This window comes from Acinonyx jubatus, chromosome E3 (genome assembly GCF_027475565.1).
Source record: "Acinonyx jubatus isolate Ajub_Pintada_27869175 chromosome E3, VMU_Ajub_asm_v1.0, whole genome shotgun sequence".
NCBI classification, from domain to species: domain Eukaryota; kingdom Metazoa; phylum Chordata; class Mammalia; order Carnivora; family Felidae; genus Acinonyx; species Acinonyx jubatus.
Window position 1 is genome coordinate 25,486,466 of NC_069398.1, and position 22,187 is coordinate 25,508,652.

At 56.3% G+C, this 22,187-nt stretch overlaps 1 protein-coding gene across 2 annotated transcripts; it reads right to left on the reverse strand.

The window, feature by feature from the left end:
- Positions 1-3,340: 3,340 nt before the first annotated feature.
- NCF1 (neutrophil cytosolic factor 1) lies at positions 3,341-18,967 on the reverse strand. 2 transcript variants are annotated; one of them, XM_027041889.2, is made up of 11 exons: positions 18,626-18,967; positions 13,008-13,088; positions 9,995-10,064; positions 9,731-9,896; positions 8,403-8,461; positions 7,586-7,708; positions 7,054-7,161; positions 6,096-6,213; positions 4,534-4,641; positions 3,868-4,001; positions 3,341-3,623 (listed from the first exon to the last, which is right to left on the reverse strand). In XM_027041889.2, the coding sequence occupies exons 1-11, from the start codon at positions 18,695-18,697 to the stop codon at positions 3,499-3,501; spliced, it is 1,164 nt and encodes a 387-aa protein (XP_026897690.2). In that variant the 5' UTR covers positions 18,698-18,967; the 3' UTR covers positions 3,341-3,498. The 2 variants fall into 2 exon arrangements, with proteins under 2 accessions (XP_026897690.2, XP_026897689.2); XM_027041888.2 differs by having other exon boundaries at positions 9,995-10,070; positions 18,626-18,941.
- Between the last annotated feature and the right edge of the window lie 3,220 nt (positions 18,968-22,187).

A 22,187-nucleotide genomic window follows, 5' to 3' on the forward strand; every position in this document is an offset into this window, starting at 1 on the left:
GCCCGACGTGGGGCTCGAACTCCTGAGCCAGGAGATCGTGACCTGAGCCAAAGTCGGACGCTTAACCGACTGAGCCACCCAGTGTAAAGAAGTTGCAGAAATGAGACTGGTATGAAGAATACTTACGTGTCCTCTTGCCAGATTCTCACCTTGTTGAACTTTTACCCCTTTGCTTTACCTGGTTTCTGTCTTTCATGTGCGTGTGCACGTGTGTGTGTACAGCGTTGCCTGCAAGTGTGCACGCCTGAGTGGTTTACATACACCATCTACCCCTACTTGTGGGAACCTCTTCCAAGAACGGGGATATTCGCTCACACAGCCATGAGTTAGTCACCAGCTGCAGAACATCGAACATCCATGCGGTACTTTGATCTCGCTCACCGTGGGTGCTCCAGTTTCCTCCCAGTTAAGCCAGGAACGTCCTGATGACCTTTCCTTCACAGCACCTTCCCCGGAGGGGTGGTCTCTGAATGCGTGTGTGTGCACCCGCGCACGCCCTGTGCTTAATCCCTGTTGGCGCTGGAATTAGTGACCCAAATTGTGACTACTTTCCGGATTGGAGGAATTAATCTGACCAGGGAACGGTGTCCTGCGCAAGGCACCCGGCCCCAGCTGAGGCCTGAACCCATGGCTTCAAACGCAGGGAAAATGACCCCAGCCCGGCAGTTCCTGTCCTTGATGGGGCTGACCGCAGGCACAGCTGGGTCCGGCTGGCTCAGAGGCTCCCTTCCAGGGAGGGGGCGGGGCGGTGGGCTGGTTTACAAGGGGGTTGGAGGGGACCCGCCCCTGGTGTACCTGTGATGTTAACACCAGGAGGTGTCGCCCCGTGGACCCCCGCAAGCAAAGATCGGCCCCCTCGTTTTACAGACCGGCAGTTAGGGCTCAGAGTGATGAACCGGCCTGCCGAGGCAGCACAGGAGAGAAATCGTCAGGACTCACACCAGGTCTGTGTGACTCCAAAGCCCATGCCGTTCCGTGACAGGTGGCTGTCCTGTGCGGCTTCCTGGCGGTTAGCCCGTCAGGTGATGCTGAGGGAGGGGCTAGCAGGGTTCAGCCTGGGCTGCCTTCTGTGACTGGACCATCCGCGGGCTCTTCTGTGTTGAGTCAACCCTTCTGGCTCCAGCTTCCTTTTTTTTTTTTCTTTTTAAATTTTTTCTTAAGTTTGCTTATTTTGAGAGCGAGAGCATGCACAAGTTGGGGAGGGCAGAGAGGAAGAGCGAGAATCCTAAGCAGGCTCTGCACTGTCAGCACAAAGCCCGACCCGGGGCTCAAACCCACGAACCGTGAGATCATGACCTGAGCTGAAACCAAGAGTCAGACACTTAACCAACTGAGCCACCCAGGTGTCCCTCCCCCCTCCACCCCCCCGCCAGCTTCCTTCTTTACCCTACATGTGTGTTGGGACCACAGTGGCCCAGCACTGCCATTCATGTGACTGATGTGACTGAGCCAAGCCTGGGAGAATTGACTGAATGAGCAGTTGGTATTCTGGGGTCGTGGTGATGGGGTGTCTGCAAATGAGAGCACTTAGGAGCAGGGTGGTCCAGCCCAGCCCAGGAGCTGGGAACTCGATTTGATGACCTCCATCAATTCCAAGGGCAAAACCCTACTGCACCTGTCCCAAGCCCTGTCTTTTCATCCCAGGGTAGACACAGGACACTAGTCACTCCTCCAACACAGCCCTGGGGCAGGTGGTTCAGAGCTCTGGAAGGAAGCAAGGCCCCATGTCACCCCACCCCCCTCCTCTGAGCACCCATTGGCCCCAGCACCACCACTAGGACTGAGCCACAGGTCAGGAGCGCTGGAGGGTCAGGACAATGTAATGGATCCGGTAGGGCTTTGGAATCAGAAAGAAAAGCCTGGCTCACCTCCCACCTCTGCCACTTGCTGTGTTACCCTAAACAATTGCCTACAATTTTCTGAGGCTTGGTTTCCTTGTCCATAAAGTACCTACCTGACAGGTCGTTCTCAGAACCAGAAACCATGTAAGGAGCCCGGCTTTATGCCTGGCCTCAAGAAAACTGACCGCATAGGGCACTTGGGCGGCTCAGTCCATTAAGCATCTGACTCTCGGTTTTGGCTCAGGTCACGATCTCATCGTTTTGTGGGTTCGAGCCCCACACTGGGCTCTGTGCTGACAGTGCGAAGCCTGCTTGAGATTCTCTCTCCCTCTCTCTCTGCCCCTCCCCGACTCACGCCCTGGCTCTCTCTCAAAATAAGTAAAAAAAAAAAATACTGGCGCACACACACCATGCCCAACTCACACTCAGACACCTACAGGCACACCCGCCCAGTGCTCTCTGTTGGCTCCACGGGGGACAGCAGAGGCCCCCGGACATGCCCCCCTGACCTCAGGCCCACACACCACCGGGGCCTACACATCAGCACATGACAGTGGGGCATCATGAGGCCACCTCCAAAGGGACCAGAAATACAGAAAAACATGGGGGAAAACATTTAATCAGGACTTTAGCTAGGAGACACTGAAACTACAAATTATGAAATATTATGAAAATATTTTATCTTACACAGTTTTTTTTTTAAGTTCTAATTGCAACTGAACAAGCAAAGGGCTTGGGGTTGTTGGTGGTTAATTCTCCCACAGCTTTGTAAGATAGTCCTTGACGGGCTGGACTTTTCCAACAAAGCGGGTCTGCAAAAAGCAGCAGAGCACAGGGCTCAGTGATTTTCTCAAGGCCTTTTGGGGGTCAGATTATCCTCTTGAGAAGCATGGGTCTGCCGATTTTCCCCGACCTCTAAGGGACCAGCCTTGGCCACCCTCAGGTGCCTCCTTCCACGAGCAGGAACAGCTCTCCCTGCTACCCCATGGCCTTCCCCACAAGCTGCATCTGTTCCCAGATTGCCGCTCCAGGTTGCACCCTAGTGTCTTTGCATTTTGCAAAAGATCGACCAGCAAAGACTTTGAGGCCGTGGGCTGGCAGCAATGCTGGGGTAGGCCGTGAGGATCTGTTCATCACTGAACAATTGCTTTCTGGAACAACCTCCAAACCGGGCAGCGTCTCTGAATAATCAGAGGCGCTTCCTACCTGTACCTCAATTACAATTTCTCTTTGTCACCTAAGGTGCAAACACCGCGCACTGTGGCACCCTTCCTCAGTAGGACCAAAGTTTCCGCAGGCAGTGTCTATACAGACAAACGGCCAGCCCAGCGGGCGGACCGCGGGTTCCTCTTGCACCTCACCCTGTGCAAACAGTTCTTGCAACTCCCCGCCCCCCCCCCCCCAAATTCTGGCCCCAGCAGAGCTCACAGCCCTCAGTCCTAATTCTAGAGATACGGCATGCCCAGCCCAGTCCGGCCCGCTTCTCTACAGAGCCTCAGTCCACTCCAGGCAACATTTATTGACAGCGGTTAACAGGTGGGGCGGGGCCCGGGGCTGCCGGAAGCATCCGGACCTCCGGATCTGTACAAGTGTATACTGGAAAGGGGCGGGACGGGGCGGAGGGGCCAGGGCGCCATCTAGGCGAGGCGCCGCGGCCTCAGACTGCGGACGCCAGCTTCCGCTTGGTGCTCTCGCTGCAGCGGTGCAGGATGAGGTCTGCGCTGGGCCGCGGGGGCACCGCGGGCTGTGGTTTTGCGCCTCCAGTCTGCGCCTGTTCCCTTGCTGCGGAAAGCCCAGGCCCGTGAGCGGCCCGGCTCCGCCCTTCAGGCCCCGCCCCGCCTTCTAGGCCCCGCCCCGGGCACCGCCCACCACCAGGCAGCTGCAGACACTCAAGCCGCCGGCTCCCAGCGCCCTGCGGCCCTGGCCGCGCCTGGCCCCGCCTCCAGGCCCCGCCCCGCCCCCAGGCCCCGCCCCGGGCACGCCCCACCCCACCCGCGGCCGCGGCAGGCACTAAGTCCAGGGCTACCTGAGCGCTGCGGCTCGGGCCGCGCCTGGCGGCGGCGCTGCTGCAAAAAACGGACACTGTTGCGCCGATAGGTGTCCTGGCTGAGGCGCTTCCGCGACCGCTGGTGGATGCTGTGTGCGTTGCGGATGGACGACCTGGGCCCAGAGGGATTGGGACTTTGCTCAATTCCTGTGCGTCCCTTCCCCTCCTCCTCGTCCCTGCCTGCGGGGACTCGCACGACCGCTCCTGGAGTCCAACGACTGGCCGGGACCCCACACGGCTGGGCAGGGCATGATTGCGGCTACCCAGCGCCGATGCGGGCTCCAGTCGGGTCGCAGAGCCCAGGTCTATTTCCCACGCCCTTCGGCGGCCTTCAGCCCGTGTCCTCCCCAGGAAGACCTCTGCACTGCCGCCCCCTTCATGGGCGGTCCCCAAGGACGCTAGGCATCGACGCCTACGCCTTCACCTCCACCTCACACCCCTGCTTTCCCACCGCCCCCGTGCCAACCCCACGGTGAAGGAGGGCACGTCCAGCCTCGACCCAGTGAGGGTGCGGCCTCCCCAGCCTGTCCCTGCCTCCACCCCGGCCTCCCTCCCCAGCACTGGCAATGCAGGGCCTGGACAGACAGGGGGACCCGTGGTACACCCCCCTCCTCGGCCCCGCCCAATCCCGGGATGCTCGCTCACCTCCGGGGCGGCGCCCCTCGGCTCTTGATCTGGCGTTGGGCCTGGGCTGCATCCTGCCCAGACTTCTGTAGGTACATGGATGGAAAGTAGCCTGTGACGTCGCCTTTCCTGCAACAGAGGCAGCCCTTGAACCCCAGGCAGTCACGGCAGGGAGTAGGGGCCTCAGACGTGGGGGGCTCAGGGATCCCTCTAAACAGTCCGGGTTAAGGCAGCTGGGAGGTTGCAGACACCCCGGTGCCCGCGGACACCAGACCCTAACCCTCTGGGCCTCAGTTTCCTCATCTGTGCAACACAGGCCCCCACAGCTGTGATGGTGGTAGTGGGAGGAAGTCAGCAGGTCCACCTTGCCCCCCAGGGACATGTGTTTGCAATGAAGCATCTGCAACAGCCTGTTTGTCAGATTTTTCCTTTATGGTCACTGCTTTCTGTATCTAAGAAACTTTCTGCCCATCTCCAGGGCACCAGGTTCCCCTATGCTTTCCTTCCAAAAGGTTTTTGTGCTTGGCGAAACCCACGACCCATCCCGAATACATGTGAGTGCTGCTGAGGTAGGGGCCTAGACGCCTTTTCTCCATGTGGACGCCCGAATGTTCCAGCACCACTTGTTGAAAAGATGTTTCTTTCCGTTCTCACCACTATAATGTGAGAGCAAGAAAAAAAAAAACCCCACTTTGCATAATACAAACCTCACTCTGCAAAACTGATTCCTCTTGGCTGGTGGGAGAATCACAGGCAGATTCTCAGAGGTGCGTGGTGGGGGGGGGGGGGGGGCGGTTAAACTGAGTGGTGGTCAGAAAGATTGAGAAACCCTGCCTCGAAACCTCCAGCCCAGGGCCATGCTGATGGTGGGTACCGTGGCCACAGGCTCACTGGGGCCCTGGACAGACTCAGGGCTCTGAAAAGGTGGATATGGATCTGGGGAGCCCCAGTGGGCCCAAGAAAACGGCTAAGTCCTCAGGGTTCTCCTTTTCCCCAGGAGGAATGAACAGATAAGAATCATTTGCAACAGGGGCACCTGGGTGGCTCGGTCAGCTGATCGTCCGACTCTTGATTTGGGCTCAGGTCATGATTTCATGGCTTGTGGGATCGAGCCCCCGAAGAGGCTCTGCACTGCCTAATTGGGATTCTCTCTCCTCTCTCTCTGCCCCTCCCCCACTTGCATGCGCGCATGCTCTCTCTCTCAAAACAAATAAACTTAAAAAAAGAATCAATTGCAACAAAAGATTTAAAAGGAAAAGGGATGACAGGGCCTGCCTCTACCAGTTCGCAAATACAATAATGAACACAATCAATTGTGTTGTTTATAGCAGGACTAATAGATGGCGAGGTGACCCCAAGTCTCAAAGGAAAAAAGGTCCCCACTCAGACAAGGACACTGAACCCCGAAAGACGGGCGGGGTGGGATTATCCCTGGTCTACCACCAAAATGGAGACTGAATCCAGAGACAGTGGCTTACCCAGAGTCACGCACCCCAATGGGCACGGACCCCAAATGGGCCCTGCCCCAGGCCAGGGCTGGCACTCAGGGTGGGCGCAGTGGGGAGGGAGGGGTGCTCTCCTACCTGACGACCCACCAGCCATCCAGCAGCTTGTGAATGACATCGATGGTTTCGCCCTCCTGCAGGGACACTTCGTCCTCCATCTGGGCAGTGTAGGCTTTGATGGTGACGTAGGGCTCACCTGGTCGTCCGCGGGAGCAGGGACGTGGTGTGAGGGTCTGGCTGCCCCCCCACCCCCGGCTTGCCTCCCTTCCTCTCCTCCTTGGGCCTGAGGCTTCCTGCAGCCCCCGCCCCCGCCACGCCCTCCCTCCTCCGCACCTGCTCCTTGTGCTCTCCCTCTGCAAACTGCTGCCCCCCACCGGTGAGGGGACGCCACTACACCCAGGGGCTCGCACCTCCCACCACCCACAGCAGGGGCCCAGGCGCCCGGATCCCAGGAGGGGCCCGGCAGGAGGTGCAAGGGTGGAGCGCCCATCCACCTGTCACCTGAGCCCCTTGACGCCTGCCAACTGCCCACATCCGGAGCCGCCTACCCAGTGTATAGACCTTTCCCCGCTTTTCCAGAGAAGCCACAAATCCACACACCGTTGTGAGATCTCTCCCTTTTAAAATACGGGCAACCAACTCGAACCCGTCTCAACCTCCCCCTGAGCCCCATCCGGCCCAGGGGCTTCCAGTCAGCGAGGATGCCCCCACCTCCAGGCAGTACGCTTCCTGACCCTCACCGGTCGGCTTCCCGCCGGCCGGGTCCCCGGCTGGCCCCACCACCTGTCTCAGGCTGGCCGACCTCAGCGCTTCACCTCTACTCTACCTCCCGCGTCTCCGTCCTGACCAAGGGCACCACCTCCTCCCGGGGCCCTCCAACCGGACTATGGGGTCTCCACCCTGGCTGCCCCACTGCCCAGCCCACAATCCTATCCAAGCCCACAGCGGTCACTTCCGGCTTCTTGGCATCCCAGGGCCCCCCCCCCCCCCAGTCCCTTCCCCTCACATCGTTATGGTCGTGGAGGGCACGTGGTACCTTCATAGTTGGGCTCGGGGTCCTCTGCCTCATCAGGACTGTCCAGGGGCTCCAAGTAGGATGCGGGGACCCAACCTCGCTTTGTCTTCGTTTGGCAGAACCACCAGCCTGTGCCAGGCGTGTGAGGCGGGAAGTCTGGGCGGGCCCGGCAGCCGCCCCCCTCCCCCAGGGTGGTGAGGACGCCCCGACATAGGCACACAGACACCCAACACTCGGATTCAGAAATGTCACCTTCAGCACACTCCATGCCCAAGTGACACACAGCCACACACACAGGTCACAGGGTGAGAGCTCAGAATCCGCCTCACACACGTCGTGACCCGGCCACCCGGGGGGTGGGGGGGACATAAGCCCCGGAGGTGCACGGGTGCCCGCAGCCTCAGCTCGGGGACAGAGCGGGGAGGACAGTCAGGACCCCCAAAGGAGCCACAGCCCATCAGGTGGGGAGGAAGCCCCAGGCCGTCCGAGAGGCTTGTGGCCACGGCTGCGGGCACCAAGGGGAGGAAGGTCCCGGGAGGGCGGGGAGGCTGACCACTCTCGCTCTTCTCCACGACGTCCACCACGTCGCCCGTGGCCAGAGCCATCTGGGAGCCCGAGCTCTTCTCGAAGTCAGCGATGGCACGGTACGTCTGCAGGATGATGGGGCCCGTGATGTCTGGGCAGAGGGAGGGCAGGGTAAGTGGACGCCGCGGGGCTGGGCTGCCTCCTCCCGGTGGTTCCCTGCATCGGCCACCGATGCCCTGGTGTCCCCGCCCCACCCAGCTGCAAGCACGCCAGAGGGGTATGCACCCTGCCAGCTGCAAAGCAGCAGGGACAAGCTGGTTAAGCCCCTGACTCTCGATCTCGGCTCGGGCCATGGTCTCACCGTTCGTGGGATCGAGCCCCAGGATGTGCTCTGTGCTGACGGCTCAGAGCCTGCTTGGGATTCTGTTTCCCCCTCTCCCTGCCCCTTCCCTGCGTGCACTCTCGCTCTTAAAATAAATAAACTTTTTTTTTAATGTTAAAAACAACAACAATGATCATGCAGTAAAGATTACACACGGTCATGCCCCTGTGTGAGCCATGAAGGCCACCTTGGCCCCCAGACCTGTTCACTCACTCAGCCACGACATCCCCGGGCTGTGGGCACCAGGGTCGTGCTGGGCAATGCAGCCACAGACATGAGCCCCCAAAGCTTCACGTCTAGTGACCCCCCAAAGATCCCCACTCTTTAGTGCAGCCACCGAGACCCTTCAAGGCGGCTCTCCCCCACCCCCGGCCCCTTTCCCTGCACAGCCTGTGCTCAGGATCCCTGATCACATTCCCAGACCCCCCAGGGTGACCCACGCGTGACTGCCCATGTATCTCACCCGTGACGCTGTTGTTCTTGCTGTCTTTGGGCACCAGGTAAGTCTCTGGCTTTTTCACCCTGCAGGAAAGAATAGTCCAGGTTAGACGGCTCAGAAGCCCCGGGCAGACCCACAGAACTCCCCAAGAGGAAAAGGAAGGCGGGATGGGGGAGGGCACTGTGGAGGAAAGGGCTAGAAAGCCCCCCCAGCCTCCGGCAGACCCAAAGAAGAGAATGCACTTGGGTCCAGGTAAGGAAGCACTCTGGGCTGGAAAAGCCTCTTGTCACCTCAGGGGTCAGCCCCCTCCTCCTGGGGCCTGGGGAGAGCAGCCAACGGGGAGTGGGCGTCCCCGCCCCCCAGGCCCGTGGGAGCTGCCCTGCCCGGGACCGGCGGTGCGTCCAGGGGTCGGTCCACACTGCTGGAGTCTGTCCACGGCGGCCTCACCCATATTCAGTGAGCAGAGAGGACGGAGAGAGGGGCCACCCCAGCAAGACGGCACACCCCCCTGAGAGCTCATGAGGCTTCTCAGATATTTCCATGCTGGGCCCTGAGTACAGGAGACCCCAGCAGCAGGACAGGCGGAGAAGGAGGTGACAAAGCGGAGGCGTGTCCCACAATTAGCCGTGGCCACCAACCCCCCACCCTGCTGGGGCTCTGAACTTCCCAGTTGGTAACGCTGTCCGCGGCACCCATTTCTGCATCTGGCCCTTACCACCCCGGTACAGACCGGGAAACTGCTCTCAGAAGGTTCGGCCAGGCTGAGGATCTAGGATCTCAGGGTCCCGGCCCAGGGAGCCCCGCCCCCTGGGAGCCACCCCCCCCACCCCCCCACCGGCACCGGACTCCAGGGAAGAGACTTGGCAGGGCACCAAGTGGCTCAGTCGGTTGAGCGTCTGACTCGGTTTCAGCTCAGGTCACACTCTCGTGGTTCTGTGAGTTCGAGCCCCCCCACCCCCACCCCCGTCGGGCTCTGCACAGGTAGCGTGGAGCCTCCTTGAGATTCTCTCTCTCTCTCTCTCTCTCTCTCTCTCTCTCTCTCTCTCACTCTGCCCCTTCCCCACTCGAGCGGTCTCTCTCTCTCTCAAAATAAATAAATAAAACTTAAAAAAAAAAAAAAAGACAGAAGGACTTGGCAGGGATGCTGGGGGACGGAGGGGAGGGGTTGCAGGTCACACAGGCCACAGCTGGAATCCCGCCTCCTCCTGTTTCAGGCTGTGTGACTTTGGGCAGGTCGCCTCCCCTCTCTGAGCTTTAGTTATCTGTAACACGGGGGAGGTCCTGTGCCCCCCTCCCCGGGAAGAGCTCACCACCCTCCCCCACTTCGGGGACAGAGTGAGGGGGCCACTCACTGGTTGTCCGTGGGGAGCTTGAGGTCGTCGGGGCGAACCTTGAAGAAGTCGAGGAGGTGGGGACAGCGGGAAATCTTGACAGGCAGGCTCATGAGCGCACCAAAGTACTCGGTGAGGGTGCCCTGGCGACTCTCAGCGACCCGCTGCCCGTCGAACCACCGCGGGGCTGGCCAGGCCAGGGAGGGGCACCAGAGAACTAGTGAGCACCTTCTCAGGTCAAGGTCCCGTGGGCGTGGGGGGAGGGGCGGTGACCCTGCTCCTCACCTGGCAGGTGGGGGATGATCCTGTTCTCTGCGTTGATGTCCCCGGCCTCAATAGGAAACATTTCCTTTAACTGTTTCTAGACAGAAAACAAAAGGGGCAAGAAGGTCCTTTTTTTAAAAAAAATTTCAAGAATGTTTTATTTTTGAGATAGAGAGAGAGAGACAGAGTGCGAGCAGGGGAGGGGCAGAGAGAGAGGGAGACGCAGAATCTGAAGCAGGGTCCAGGCTCTGAGCTGTCAGCACGGAACCCGACTCGGGGCTCAAACTCACGAACCATGGGATCATGACATGAGCCGAAGTCGGACGCTCAACCGACTGAGCCACCCAGGCGCCCCCGAATGTCCTTTATTACAACACTATACAAGTACAGAATTGGAAGCAACCCCTCGAATCACTCGGAGTAGAAACTTCTGGAGGCGTCCTTGGTTCTCTCTTCCTCTCTCACTTCACCTCCTTGCCACCAGCAGGTCCTTTTGCTTCTCCTCCTGAAATCTACCCAGAATCTGACCCTTCTCGCCACCCACATGGCCACCACCTTGGTCTGAGTGCCACCGAGCCTGGGTTCTTACATACTCTCCCACACTTGTCTGTCCTCAATCAGCACCCTCTTAAAACTTAAACTGGATCATCCATCCCTCCTCTGCTCAGAGCCCTCCCTGCCTCTCAGCTCACTCAGAATGGAAGCCAAGAACCTCACATCAGTCTACTGGGCCCCTCGGACCTGTTCCCGCCCGCCTCGCTGACCTCCTCTGCCACCACCCTTCCCTCCCTTGTTCACTCTGTACCAGACGCCCCTGGATACTCCGGGCCCACTCCTGCCCCAGGGCCTTTGCACTTGCTCTTCCCGTTCCTCCCCCATTTGCCAATGGCGCTTTCTCTTTTTCTTTCTCCTTCTTCAGGTCTCTGCTCAGATAGCTCCCCTGCAGCGAAACCTTCTCCTTGACGATTTCCCTTCCTAACCCAATCCTCCCCGTCCCCCCTCCCTGCCTCATTTTTCCCATAGTTGTAATAACTAACACACTACGCACAGTACTTATGTGTTGTCTGTGTCTTATCCTGACTCCTCTGCTAGAACCTAAGGTCCACAAGGGAAGGCAAGGACTTGGGTCTTTCTTATGCCCTTGTCACCTTTACAGCACCTCCCGCCCCCCAGGTAGAATGCACCTGGCGCTTAGGAAGTGCTCGGTAAGTAGTTGCTGAATGGACGAATGAGCCCAGCAATTAGTAAAAGGGTCTAATCTTACGATGGAACAACCCAGCACACTTCAAAGAGGAGACGCGGAGCTGTGCATGGGCCAAGCAGGAGAGGGTCTCAAACACGTGACCCAGTGACGGTAGCGAGGCCAGCAGGCTGATGGCCTCTAGAAAGCCTGCAGAAAATGCGCGCTCCGCACTACTGTACCTTGTTCTTGAACGTGTGTGCGCGCACTTACCCGGGGCTGGAGCAGGGTTGGCGTTATGGGATGAAGGATGCCTTCTACTCTTTCGTAATGTTTTATTGCCTTTATCTTACAAAAGCCTTGCAGGGCGCCTTGGCTGGCTCAGTCGGCAGAGCGTGCAACTCTTGATCTCAGGATCATGAGATCTTGTGGGGCATAGAGCTTACATAAACACACACACACACACACACACACACACACACACACACACACACACAGAAAGCCTTGCAGCAAACAGCACAGACACATTAACTGTGATCCAGAGTGCTGGCTGTGTGGGACTGCTTACACTACAGTCTTCTTCCCATTTCTCTGCATTTGGTTTTAAACCTCTCATGCAAGAGAGGTTTGAATCTGGCTGACGGCAGGCACCTCTCTTTGAATCTGGCTGACGGCAGGCACCCACAAAGCAAGAGAAGTCAGGGTTGCCTGCCCTCCTTCTCACCTCCCCGGGGACCTCATGGGGCCAGTGACCGGGAGTTAAAGAGCAAACTCCTGGGATGACAACCTGGTGGTGACACTAACCAGGCTGTCCCTTTAAGAACACCCCCAGGATCGGGTGCCTGGGTGGCTCAGTCGGTTGAGCATCCGACTTCGGCTCAGGTCATGATCTCACGGTTCGTGGGTTCAAGCCCCGGGTCGGGCTCTGTGCTGACAGCTCAGAGCCTGGAGCCCGCTTCGGATTCTGTGTCTCCCTCTCTCTCTGCCCCTCCCCCGCTCACACTCTGTCTCTCTCTCAAAAATAAACAAACATTAAAAAAATAAACAAAATTATATATGTATAAAGAATGCCACCAGGAGTTTATGCGGACGGCGTTTCTGTGTGGGAAAAGGAAACTACCCTGGAGATGGACGGAAAGGATGGCTGCACGACATTGTGAATGTACCTCTTGCCACCGAAATTGTACACTTGAAATGCTACATTTGTGTTACGTGTACCACATCAAAACGGACTTTAAGGAAGGGCTCCTGGGTAGCACAGTGGGTTCAATGTCTGACTTTTTTTTTTTTTCAACTTTATTTTTTTATTTTGAGGCGGGGCGGGGGGAGGGAGGGGCAGAGAGAGAGAGGAAGAGAGAATCCCAAGCAGGCTCCATGCCGTCAGCACAGATGCCCAACCCGGGCTCAAACCCACGACCCATGAGGTCACGCACGACCTGAGCCAAAGTCAGGCACTTAACCAACTGAGCCACCCAGGCGCCCCGAGTGTCTGACTCTTGATCTCCGTTCTTGATCTCTGTGTGATGGGGCAGAGCCTGCTTGGGATTCTGTCTCTCCTTCTCTCCGCCCCTCCCCCACTTATGCACACACACACTCTCTCTCTCTCTCTCAAATAAATAAAAATTTGAAAAAAGTTTTTAAACAGACTTTAAGGCAAATGTTCTTTTAAGTTAAGAAATAAATAACGCCCCCTTGACTGTGGGCGGGGGGGGTGATCGGGGTTCTTCAGTCCCTGGCCACAGCACCTGGGCTGCCCACTCCCCACCCCCCCCCGCCCCCGGCCAAGGGCAGAGCTGGGAGTGGGGGTGGTGTCCCCTCCCGCCCCCGCCCCCCGTCCCCCGCCCGGGCACTCACGTGGAACTCGTAGATTTCCGGGAACCCCCGGTAGACCACCTTCTCGGACAGGTCCTGCCATTTCACCAGGAACATGTACACCTAAGGGGTGGCCGGGGCAGAGGACCTCATTCAGCTTCCTGGTGGAAGCCCAGGGGACTTGGGGGGTGGGGAGAGCACTCTTTGGGGCGACCTAGGCCAAGAGAGGGCACCAGCTTCCTGGACCCCAGAGCTGCCACCCTCCAGCTTTAGGATCAGGGCAAGATGTTCAGCTTCTCTCAAATTGACTCAAATCCCTCCTCCATGAATTGGAGATACAGGGAGGGCCCCCCTCCTAGGGCCGGTAGGACAGCGACAGGTGGTGACACAGAAGAGCCCGGGCTGGGACAAGACAGGGTAAGGCTCCGTTTCTACCAAATGTCCGGAATGGACACATAGACACCGCAATGTAGATCTGAGGGTGCGGGGTGCTGGGCAGGCAACGCGGAACTTCTAATGGGTACAGGGGTGCTTTTGGGTGGTGACAAAAATCGAATATTAACTGTATGAGGGCCGCACAAGTCTGTGATACTAAAAACCACCTAGGACTGTACCCTTTACCTAGGTGGATTCGAGGATCGTATCTCGGTGGAGCCATTATTAGAAAGGAAAACAAAAAAACTTGGTAAGGAAAAACCAAAATACAGGCAGGAGAATTCTACTCGGCCACAAAGAGGAACAAATTACTGACAGATGGCAGCCACACGGAGGAATCTCAAAAGCGTGATGCTGAGTGAAAGCCGCCAGACACAAAAGGCCACACACAGGGCAGGACTCGATATCTATGATGTTCCAGAGAAAAAGCGTAACTAATTTAAGGTGGAAATAAATCAGAACAGTGGTTGCCTCTGGGGGATGGGGGAGGAATGGGTGCGGAGCAGGAGAATCTGGGGTGATGGTAACCATCTATATCTTTTTTTTTAATTAAAAAAATTTTTAATGTTTATTTATGTTTGAGAGAGAGAGCGAGAGAATGTGAGCAGGGGAGGGGCAGAGAATCCGAAGCAGGCTCCAGGCTCCGAGCTGTCAGCACAGAGCCCGACGTGGGGCTCGAACCCACGAACCGTGAGATCATGACCTGAGCCGAAGTCAGACGGCTAACGGACTGAGCCACCCAGGCGCCCCTGGTAACAATCTATATCTTGGCGAGGATTTGGGTTACACAGGGACATGTACCTTCAAAACTCGGCAAATGTCTCTAAGTCTGGTGGATTTCATTTTACATAAATTTTACATCAAACGAGGAAAACACTAGGGGCGCCTGGCCGGCTTAGTCAGCAGAGCCTGTGACTCTTGATCTGGGGGTCGTGAGTTCAAGCCCCACGCTGGGCGTAGAGATGACTTCAATAAATGAATAAACTTCAAAAAAAATCCTTTAAAGAACTTTTTAAAAAGTGAAAGTAAAAAGACAAACTGTGATAGAAACATGAGCAAAAGGCATGAAAAGTTCACGGTTATACACCCACACATATATATGTAACCCTAAACATACAAAGAAGTGTCGACTTTACTTATAACAACATCAGGGCAGGGTCATTAGGTAATTGCCAGTTAGTGAAAACAATCAAAATGGTTGTTTGAAGACACAATGGTGCAGTCACACAACAGACTCTTATATACATGTAAAAAAAAATGGGACAGACTTAATGAACTAATTTGGAGGGAACTCTGTGATATTATAGGATCATGGGGAAAAGGCAGGTATAGCATATGTCATCATATAGCTGTGTTTATTGTCTGTGTAAAGAAGGAAAAATAAGAAAAAATGCATATATATTTTAAAGTTTTATTTATTATTATTTTTTAATGTTTCTTTTTTTTTTTAAACATTTATTTATTTTTGAGACAGAGAGAGACAGAGCATGAACAGGGGAGGAGCAGAGAGAGAGGGAGACACAGAATCGGAAACAGGCTCCAGGCTCTGAGCTGTCAGCACAGAGCCCAACGTGGGGCTCGAACTCACGGACCAGGAGATCATGACCTGAGCTGAAGTCGGACGCTTAACCGACCAAGCCACCCAGGTGCCCCTAAACTTTTATTTACTTAAGTAATCTCTATACCCCACGTGGGGTTCGAACTCACTATCCTAAGATTAAGAGTCTCATATTCCTCTGATGAACCAGCCAGGCACCTCAAGAAAATATTTATACATTTTTCTTCTCCCTCCCTTCCTTCCTCTGTTTCTTCCTTTCTTTCTTTTTAAATATTTTATTTTTAAGTAATCTCTACACCCACATGGGGCCGGAATCCACGACCACGAGATCAAGAGTCGCTCAGTCCTCTGACTGAGCCAGCCAGGCATCCCCTTTTTTTTTACAAAGAGAAATACAGAAAAGATAAATCAGAATGAGCCTTTGAACATATCTTTCTAGAAAGTTTGATGATCGATTGCATCAAATATGTTAACATATGGCACATTTAAAAATAAAATTAAGAGGCACCTGGGTGGCTCGGTCGGTAAGCGTCCAACTTAGGCTCAGGTCATGATCTCGCGGCCGTGAGTTCGAGCCCCGCATTGGGTCCTGTGCTGACGGCTTGGAGCCTGGAGCCTGCTTCAGATTCTGTGTCTCCCTCTCTCTCTCTGTCCCTCCCCCACTCATGCTCTGTCTCTCTCTCCCTCTCTCAAAAATAAACATTTTTTAAAAAAATAAAAAAATTAGACCAACAATGATTAAAAAATTTGTTAATGTTTATATATTTTTGAGAGAGAGAGAGAGAAAGAGAGAGAGAGAGCAAGTGGGGGAGGGACAGAGAGGAACAGACAATCCCACGCAGGCCCTGAGCTGTCAGCACAGAGCCTGAAATGGGGCTGGAACCCACGGAACTGTGAGATCATGACCTGAGCTGAAATCAAGAGTCAGATGTTTAACCGACTGAGTCACCCGGGCACCCCAGGATTTTGTTTTTAACTTCAAATTGGAAACAAAAACAAATGAACCTCACTATCTGTCAAATGGGTAACAACCGTGTTGAAGAGAAACTGGAAAAGAGAAATTCCAGGTAACTTTTAGTTACAGTATTTTACTACCTTCAGTCCAAAAGGAGAAGAAAAAGTTGCAAAGAAAGCTTAAAATGTGACTTAATGAATTTGCAGGCTGATTGTTAATAATGGTGCAGGAGCTGTCATTCTGGTCAAACAAGCCCATGTGGATTGCAGCAGCGAGCAAAGGACTAAATATAATTTTGTTGGGAGCCGGGGTTCTCGTGGAGAAAGGAAGCGTCTACGAATATAAAGCGGTACAAGGCAAGAATGAGATGAAATGGCCTTCCGCACCCCCGCCCCCCCCCCCCCCCCGTCGGTCCGTTGAAAGGACAACAGGCAATGACACCCCAGAGGCAACAAACACACTCAGCTTCCAGATCTAGGGTTTCTAACATCACTCCCCACTGCAAAGAAACAGGGGTCCTTAGTGAAAACGGCTGAGTCCAGGGGTCCGGCTGGAGGGCACCAGACGCTGGAACATCTCGTACCAGAAGTAAGAGTGTGCTCTTGGGGCACCCGGGTGGCTCAGTCGGTCAAGAGTCCGACTTCGGCTCAGGTCAGGATCTCTTGGTTGGTGAGTTCGAGCCCCGCGTTGGGGTTGCTGCTGTCAGTGCTTCGGTTCCTCTGTCCCCCTCTCTTTCTCTCCCTCCCCCGCTTGCGTGGGACGATGTGAGCATAAAATAAGTTATGGTTCCCATTGAATAAAAGAGAAATCCATGCATCCGTACTGGCATAAGTAAATAGTAAGGAAGAGGGGAACAACTTTATGGTAAAACGCTGACTAATAAATGCAGAGGGAATTATAGAGTTGAAAACTCACTATTTGGCAATCATTATAGTAATGTGACTTGGGCAAGCGTCATCCGCGTACTATACGAGCAATGGGCTATTCATATTGTTTCACAGAATCTCCCCGCACAAAGGGAGAAATAGTAACCTTACTTACACTAGAGACACTTGGTGATCAAAATTAGCCATCACCATCGGAAGAAAATGCAAAATCGCCTGCCTCTGATAGGATCAACGAGGAGAACACAGTGTCAATTCCCAGGTGTTCCTGCCACGGATGCATAGACTGAATCTGAGGAAGAAGGAGTAGCCAAGTCCTTCTGTAGAAGGGATGTCCCACAAAACGACAGGTCCCAGCTCTACAGAATGTCAACGTTGGGAAGGACCAAGAAAGGTGGGTTAAGATTGACCCGGATTAAAGGAGTCTGAAGGGTCACAGGCAGGTGAAACGCAGCAGGTGGTCCTGGATGGGATCCCGGACCGGATCATTTTTACTACAGAGGACAAGCCGGAGAACTGGTAAGATCTGAATGAAGCGGGTGGACTGAATAATGTGTTTCATCTACGGTACTTTGCCGATGTTGACACATTTGCAGAGAATGTTGTCGGTTTTAAGAAATACACAATAGTATTTAGGAGGGGGCGCCTGGGTGGCTCTGTAGGAAGAGCGGCAGACTCTTGATCTCAGGGTCATGAGTTCAAGCCCCACACTGGGCATGCAACCTACGTAAAAAGGGACGGGCCCCGAGTGTCTCCCAGGGCTGAGTGTCTGACTCTTGATGTCAGCTCAGGTCACGATCCCAGGGTTGTGGGTAGGATAGAGCCCTGCTTTGGGCTCCATCATGGAGCCTGCTGGAGGTTTCCTCCCTCCATCCCTCTCTCTCTCTCTCTGTCTCTCTCTGTCTCTCCCTCTGCCCCCTCCCCAGCTCGTGCTCTCTGTCTCTAATAAATAAATAATAATAATAATAATAATAATAATAATAATAAAAAAAGAGAAAGGAACAAACAAGCAAACACAATGTCTCCAATTTCCTCTGGGATGGTTCAGAAAAGTTCTGTTCAGAGAGAGAGGGAGAGAGAGAGAAGGGGAAGGAGGGGAAGGAGGGGGATGGGGGATGGAGAGGAGAGAGGGAGCACAGAGGTGGGTGGAGGAAATTTGGAGGAATTGGTGCTTTGGGGACAGCCTTTCTGTAAGTTTGAAATTATTTCAAAATTAAAAGTGAGGACAAGAAAGGATACGTTTGTGTCCTGCAAATACCAGACAAAGCAGAGCCCCTCCCTGGCCTTCCTGTCCTCCGGCCTTGGGGACCCAGGGCGGGTGGACATGTCTGGGCAGATAATTCCCAGCCCCGAGGGCAGGGGGTCGGGGGGCCTTTTTGGGCCCCTTGGTGGTGTCACCCTACTGGAAGGGATTCCCCCTGTAATGTCGCTGACTCCACGGCGGGCCGGGGAGGGGGGGGGGGGGAAGAGGGGCGCCGCCAGCACTCTGTCCTGGAGGAGCACTCCGTGAGAGCTGGGGTGGTCAGGGAGGGCTGCCCGGAGGAGAGCGCTGGGGGCGAACAGGGCGCCACAGGGAACTCCTGGCCGGCGCGGGCAGGCCAGGGGGGAGGTGGGCTGGCGGGGGGTCAGGGGCCAGGCTGGCTGTCCTCCCAACGAGGGCCGGGGGCGGGGTGGGGGGAGGGGCAGGGCGCGCATCCGTTTAAGGGACGCCCATCAGCCAGCCGCACGGGGACGGCCCCGTGGGGCACCTGCGCGGCCCCGACAGGCTCGTCCCCCCGCGGCCGCAGGGTCCCCCCAGTCCCCCCTCTCAGGGCGCTCGGCTACTCACGTAGTGCTGGCTGGGGACGAAGCGCTTCTCGAAGCCCAGGAGGGCGATGTGGCGGATGAAGGTGTCCCCCATGGCTGGGCTGCGGGGCGCTCCCCGGCTGGCGGGCCTTAAATGGGCCAGAAAGAGGAAGTCACTTCGGGGGGCAGGGCAGGAGGGGGCAGGGAGGGTGCAGAGGAGCCTCTGCTTCTCCTTTCAGTTTCTGGGATCCCTCAGACTCCCCTGGCGGGGACGTGAGGGGCCACACGCAGGCATGTCCTCCCCTCCCCCACCCCGTGGTCTACGGGCCCCACAGTTTGGGGGGGTCCCCACACCCCACTCCTGTCTCTGGCTAACCCCAGGCCCCGCCACACCGGCCTCTCTGCCGCCCCTGGGACACCCCAAGCTGCTCCCGCCCCGGGGCCTCTGCCCTCGGAGCGCCCCCCCGACCCCCGGGGACCATCTCCCGCATCTCTGGAAGTCCCTCCTTCGTCCCTTCGGGTTTCTGCTCAAAAGGCACCGCCTCCAAGAGGCCTTTCTTGATATGTTCACGCGAAACAGCAAAACTTCATGCTTCCCCACCCCGCTTTCCTGTTTTTATTCAGATGGACGTATTACGGAGCTCATGTTTTTCCAATGTCTCTCTTTACCGCAATGCGGGCCCCGGGAGAGCAAGGGCTTGGCCGCCCCACCCCCGCCCCCAGGATGGAGACTAGCTGGCCGCGCGCGCGCGCGCGCGCGCGCGGTCCTTTTATACTTGGACAGTCGCCGCGCCGCTTGGGGACCGTGTCCATGGGAGGGCGCGCGGGCGTCAGGTGCACGCCTGCAGGTGTGTGTAACTGAGCGACAGTGGCGGTGGGGACGGGCTTGGAGTGAGGCTTGCGTTCAACTCCGATCAAATCCGGGCGCCCGTGGGGCTGAGTCGGTTAGGAGTCCGACTCCGGCTCAGGTCATGATCTCACGTTTCAGTTCGTGAGTTTGAAACTTGCTACGGGCCCCACGCTGACAACCCAAGCGGAGCCTGCTTGGGGTGCTCTCTCTCTCAATCTTTCTCTCTCTGCTCCTCCCCCACTCGTTCTTTCTCTCAAAACAAACTAAAAATTAAAAAAAACAAAAACAAAAACAAAAAACCTGATCAATGGATCCTCAAGGCTGCCTCAGTTTTCTCCTGAGATGGGGCCATGGTCTCCGCCAGGAGGGGATTTGGATTTGGGGTGAAGAGGTGAGCAGGAAGTGGCTGGGGGTCTCCCACTGGCACCTAGGAGCCTAGGACGCACACGAGGGCCTGGGAGGCTTAGAGGTTATGGGGCTGGTCCAAGGTCACCGGGCAGGTGGCCCAGTCTGGCTGCAGGCTCAGGGTGGAGGGGCCAGTTTGTGTCCCAGACGCGTGATTCCAAGACTGTGAGACCATGGCAAAGGCCACCAGCACTCTGAGAGCCACGGGTCCCCCTGGACTACTGGGGGGTGAGGGTAGCCTCTGAGAGAGGGGAGCCAGAACAGGCCCTTTTGTGTCTGTTACCACGACTGGTCAGATTGGTGGTTGGATGTTCTTGGTTTCATCCCAGCGTGGGAGCCATGGGGCGCCGGCATGGCTCAGTCGGTTGAACGACTGACTCTTGGTTTTGGCTCAGGTCATGATCTCATGGTTCCTGAGTTCGAGCCCCTTGTGGGGCAGCTCGGAGCCTGCTTGGGATTCTCTCTCTCTCCCTCTCCCTGCCCCTCCCCTGCGCGCTCTCTCTCTCTCTCTCTCTCTCTCTCAAAATGAATAAACTTTAAAAAACAAAGAAGGGTAGGGGCCACGCTCTCTGCTCTGAGATTTGGTTGGCATGTCCCCTGTGGTCACGGGGAGGTCACCAGCCCTGGGTGTTGTTGGCCCTTGCAGGGCCTTTCTCTGTTATGTATCTAGAATCTTCCCACACAGGACAACACGGTGCTCAGTAACGAGAAGGAACGGCCACACACCACATGGGTGAGGAAGCTTCTAGGCACGCGGTGCAGGGAGAGAGGGCACAGAGCACACCTTTGCTGCAGGGGGCCCTCACCAGTCTGCACAGTGTGGGATGGCAGCGTGACCTCTGGGGTGGGGGTGGGGGGGGTGGTGGCCGCAAGGGAGCAGGAGGCGGCAGCTGGGTGCCCTTTCCTGGTGAGGCTACGTCCGAGGGCGCCGCTCGCTTTCTGAAAACCAACCCAGCCGGGGGCCTGGGGGCCACGGGACTGTGCACCGCCCTTTTCTGAGGGTCTGTTGTGCTTGGATGAAAATCTGCAAATGAGGAGTCGATTGAGGTCCCGCGCAGGGCCCTCTGGTCCTTTAGGCACCACACAGACACCCCGCCCGCCTCTGGCCGGCCCTGTCCCACCCGGGGCTGCCCCGCGGTCCCCGCAGACAGCAGCCTCGCTCACCTGGGCGCAGGAGGGGAAGAGGGGAAGTCAGGGGCTTTGCCGCAAGCAGGACCTCCTGAGCGCCGGTCGCTTCCTGCCCTTCCTCCCGCGGTCACTCCACTCTTGCACAACTGCCCGGCCGGGCTGCCCTGTCCCACAGACACCGGCCACAGCTGTGAGCTGCCACCTTTCTTTCCACTTCCCTCCTGCGGCCTCCCTGTACTTCCTCACGTGGCACCGGCAGGGAGAAGCGCCACGGCAGCACGAAGACCAGAAATCCTGCCGTCCCTGGCGGTGGCCTCTGGGGCTCAGCGGCTCAAAGCCTTTGTGAGGCTGAGACAGGACTCGCGTGCGTGGGTGGAAAAAACAAGAGATCAAAGGGTTTAAAAAGGGGGGGGCGCCAGGGTGGCTCGGTCGGTTAGGTCGGTTAAGTGTCCGTTGGGCTCTTGATTTCGGCTCAGGTCACGATCTCAAGGTTCGTGAGTTCGAGCCCCGAATAGGGCTCTGTGCTGTCAGCATGGAGCCTGCTTGGGATTCTCTCTCTCTGCCCGTCCCCTGCTCACACACTCTCTCTCAAAATAAATAAATAAACTAAAAATAAACAAATAAATAAAGGGAATGAACAAAGAAGGAGATGATAGATGGATAAAAGGTGGTTTTTCTTTTGGGGGGGGGAGATACAAAAATTTTAAAAAGGTTTTAAAACTTTTATTGTGAAGTATACAGAAAACTGTAGAAAATGGACAGTTTAATGATTATCAAGTCGTAACTATCACAAAGTAGATGTCTCACTACCTGTTGGCTGGGGATCAGAACAGTATCCCAGAGGACCTCCCCACCTCCCCTTGGTGGCTGGGTCAGGAATGCTTTTTCATAAACAGCCTCACAACGAGGCTGTCAGGTGGATACTGTTATTTCCCCCACCCTATAGGTGGGGAAACTGAGGCACAGAGCGGTAAATAGGTTGCTGTGGCCAGTAAGGGAAGCGCTGGGATTTGAACCCGGGTAGTCTGGACCCCAGGCCCACGCAGCCAACCACTAGGCTCCCCTGCCCTGCCCTGCCCTGCCCTTGAATGTGAGTGAATGATGATGGACGTAACGGGATTCACGACGGAAGAGTCAGCCTGTGTGAACACTGCAGAGAGGGAGACTCTCAAATCGGGCCAGCCTGGGAGGGCAGAGCTTTCCTTCCATGCTTGAGGGTCTT

Bases quoted from the DNA above. Each gene is read 5' to 3' on its own strand.
- NCF1 (XM_027041888.2), bottom strand. From the start codon at position 18,697: ATGGGGGACACCTTCATCCGCCACATCGCCCTCCTGGGCTTCGAGAAG. The intron at 10,071-13,007 runs GTGAGTGCCCGG...TTTTCTGTCTAG, and splicing joins CGGAAATCTACGAGTTCCAC to AAACAGTTAAAGGAAATGTT. The intron at 3,624-3,867 runs GTAGCCCTGGAC...GGCTTTCCGCAG, and splicing joins GCCCGAGCCGCAGCGCTCAG to CAAGGGAACAGGCGCAGACT.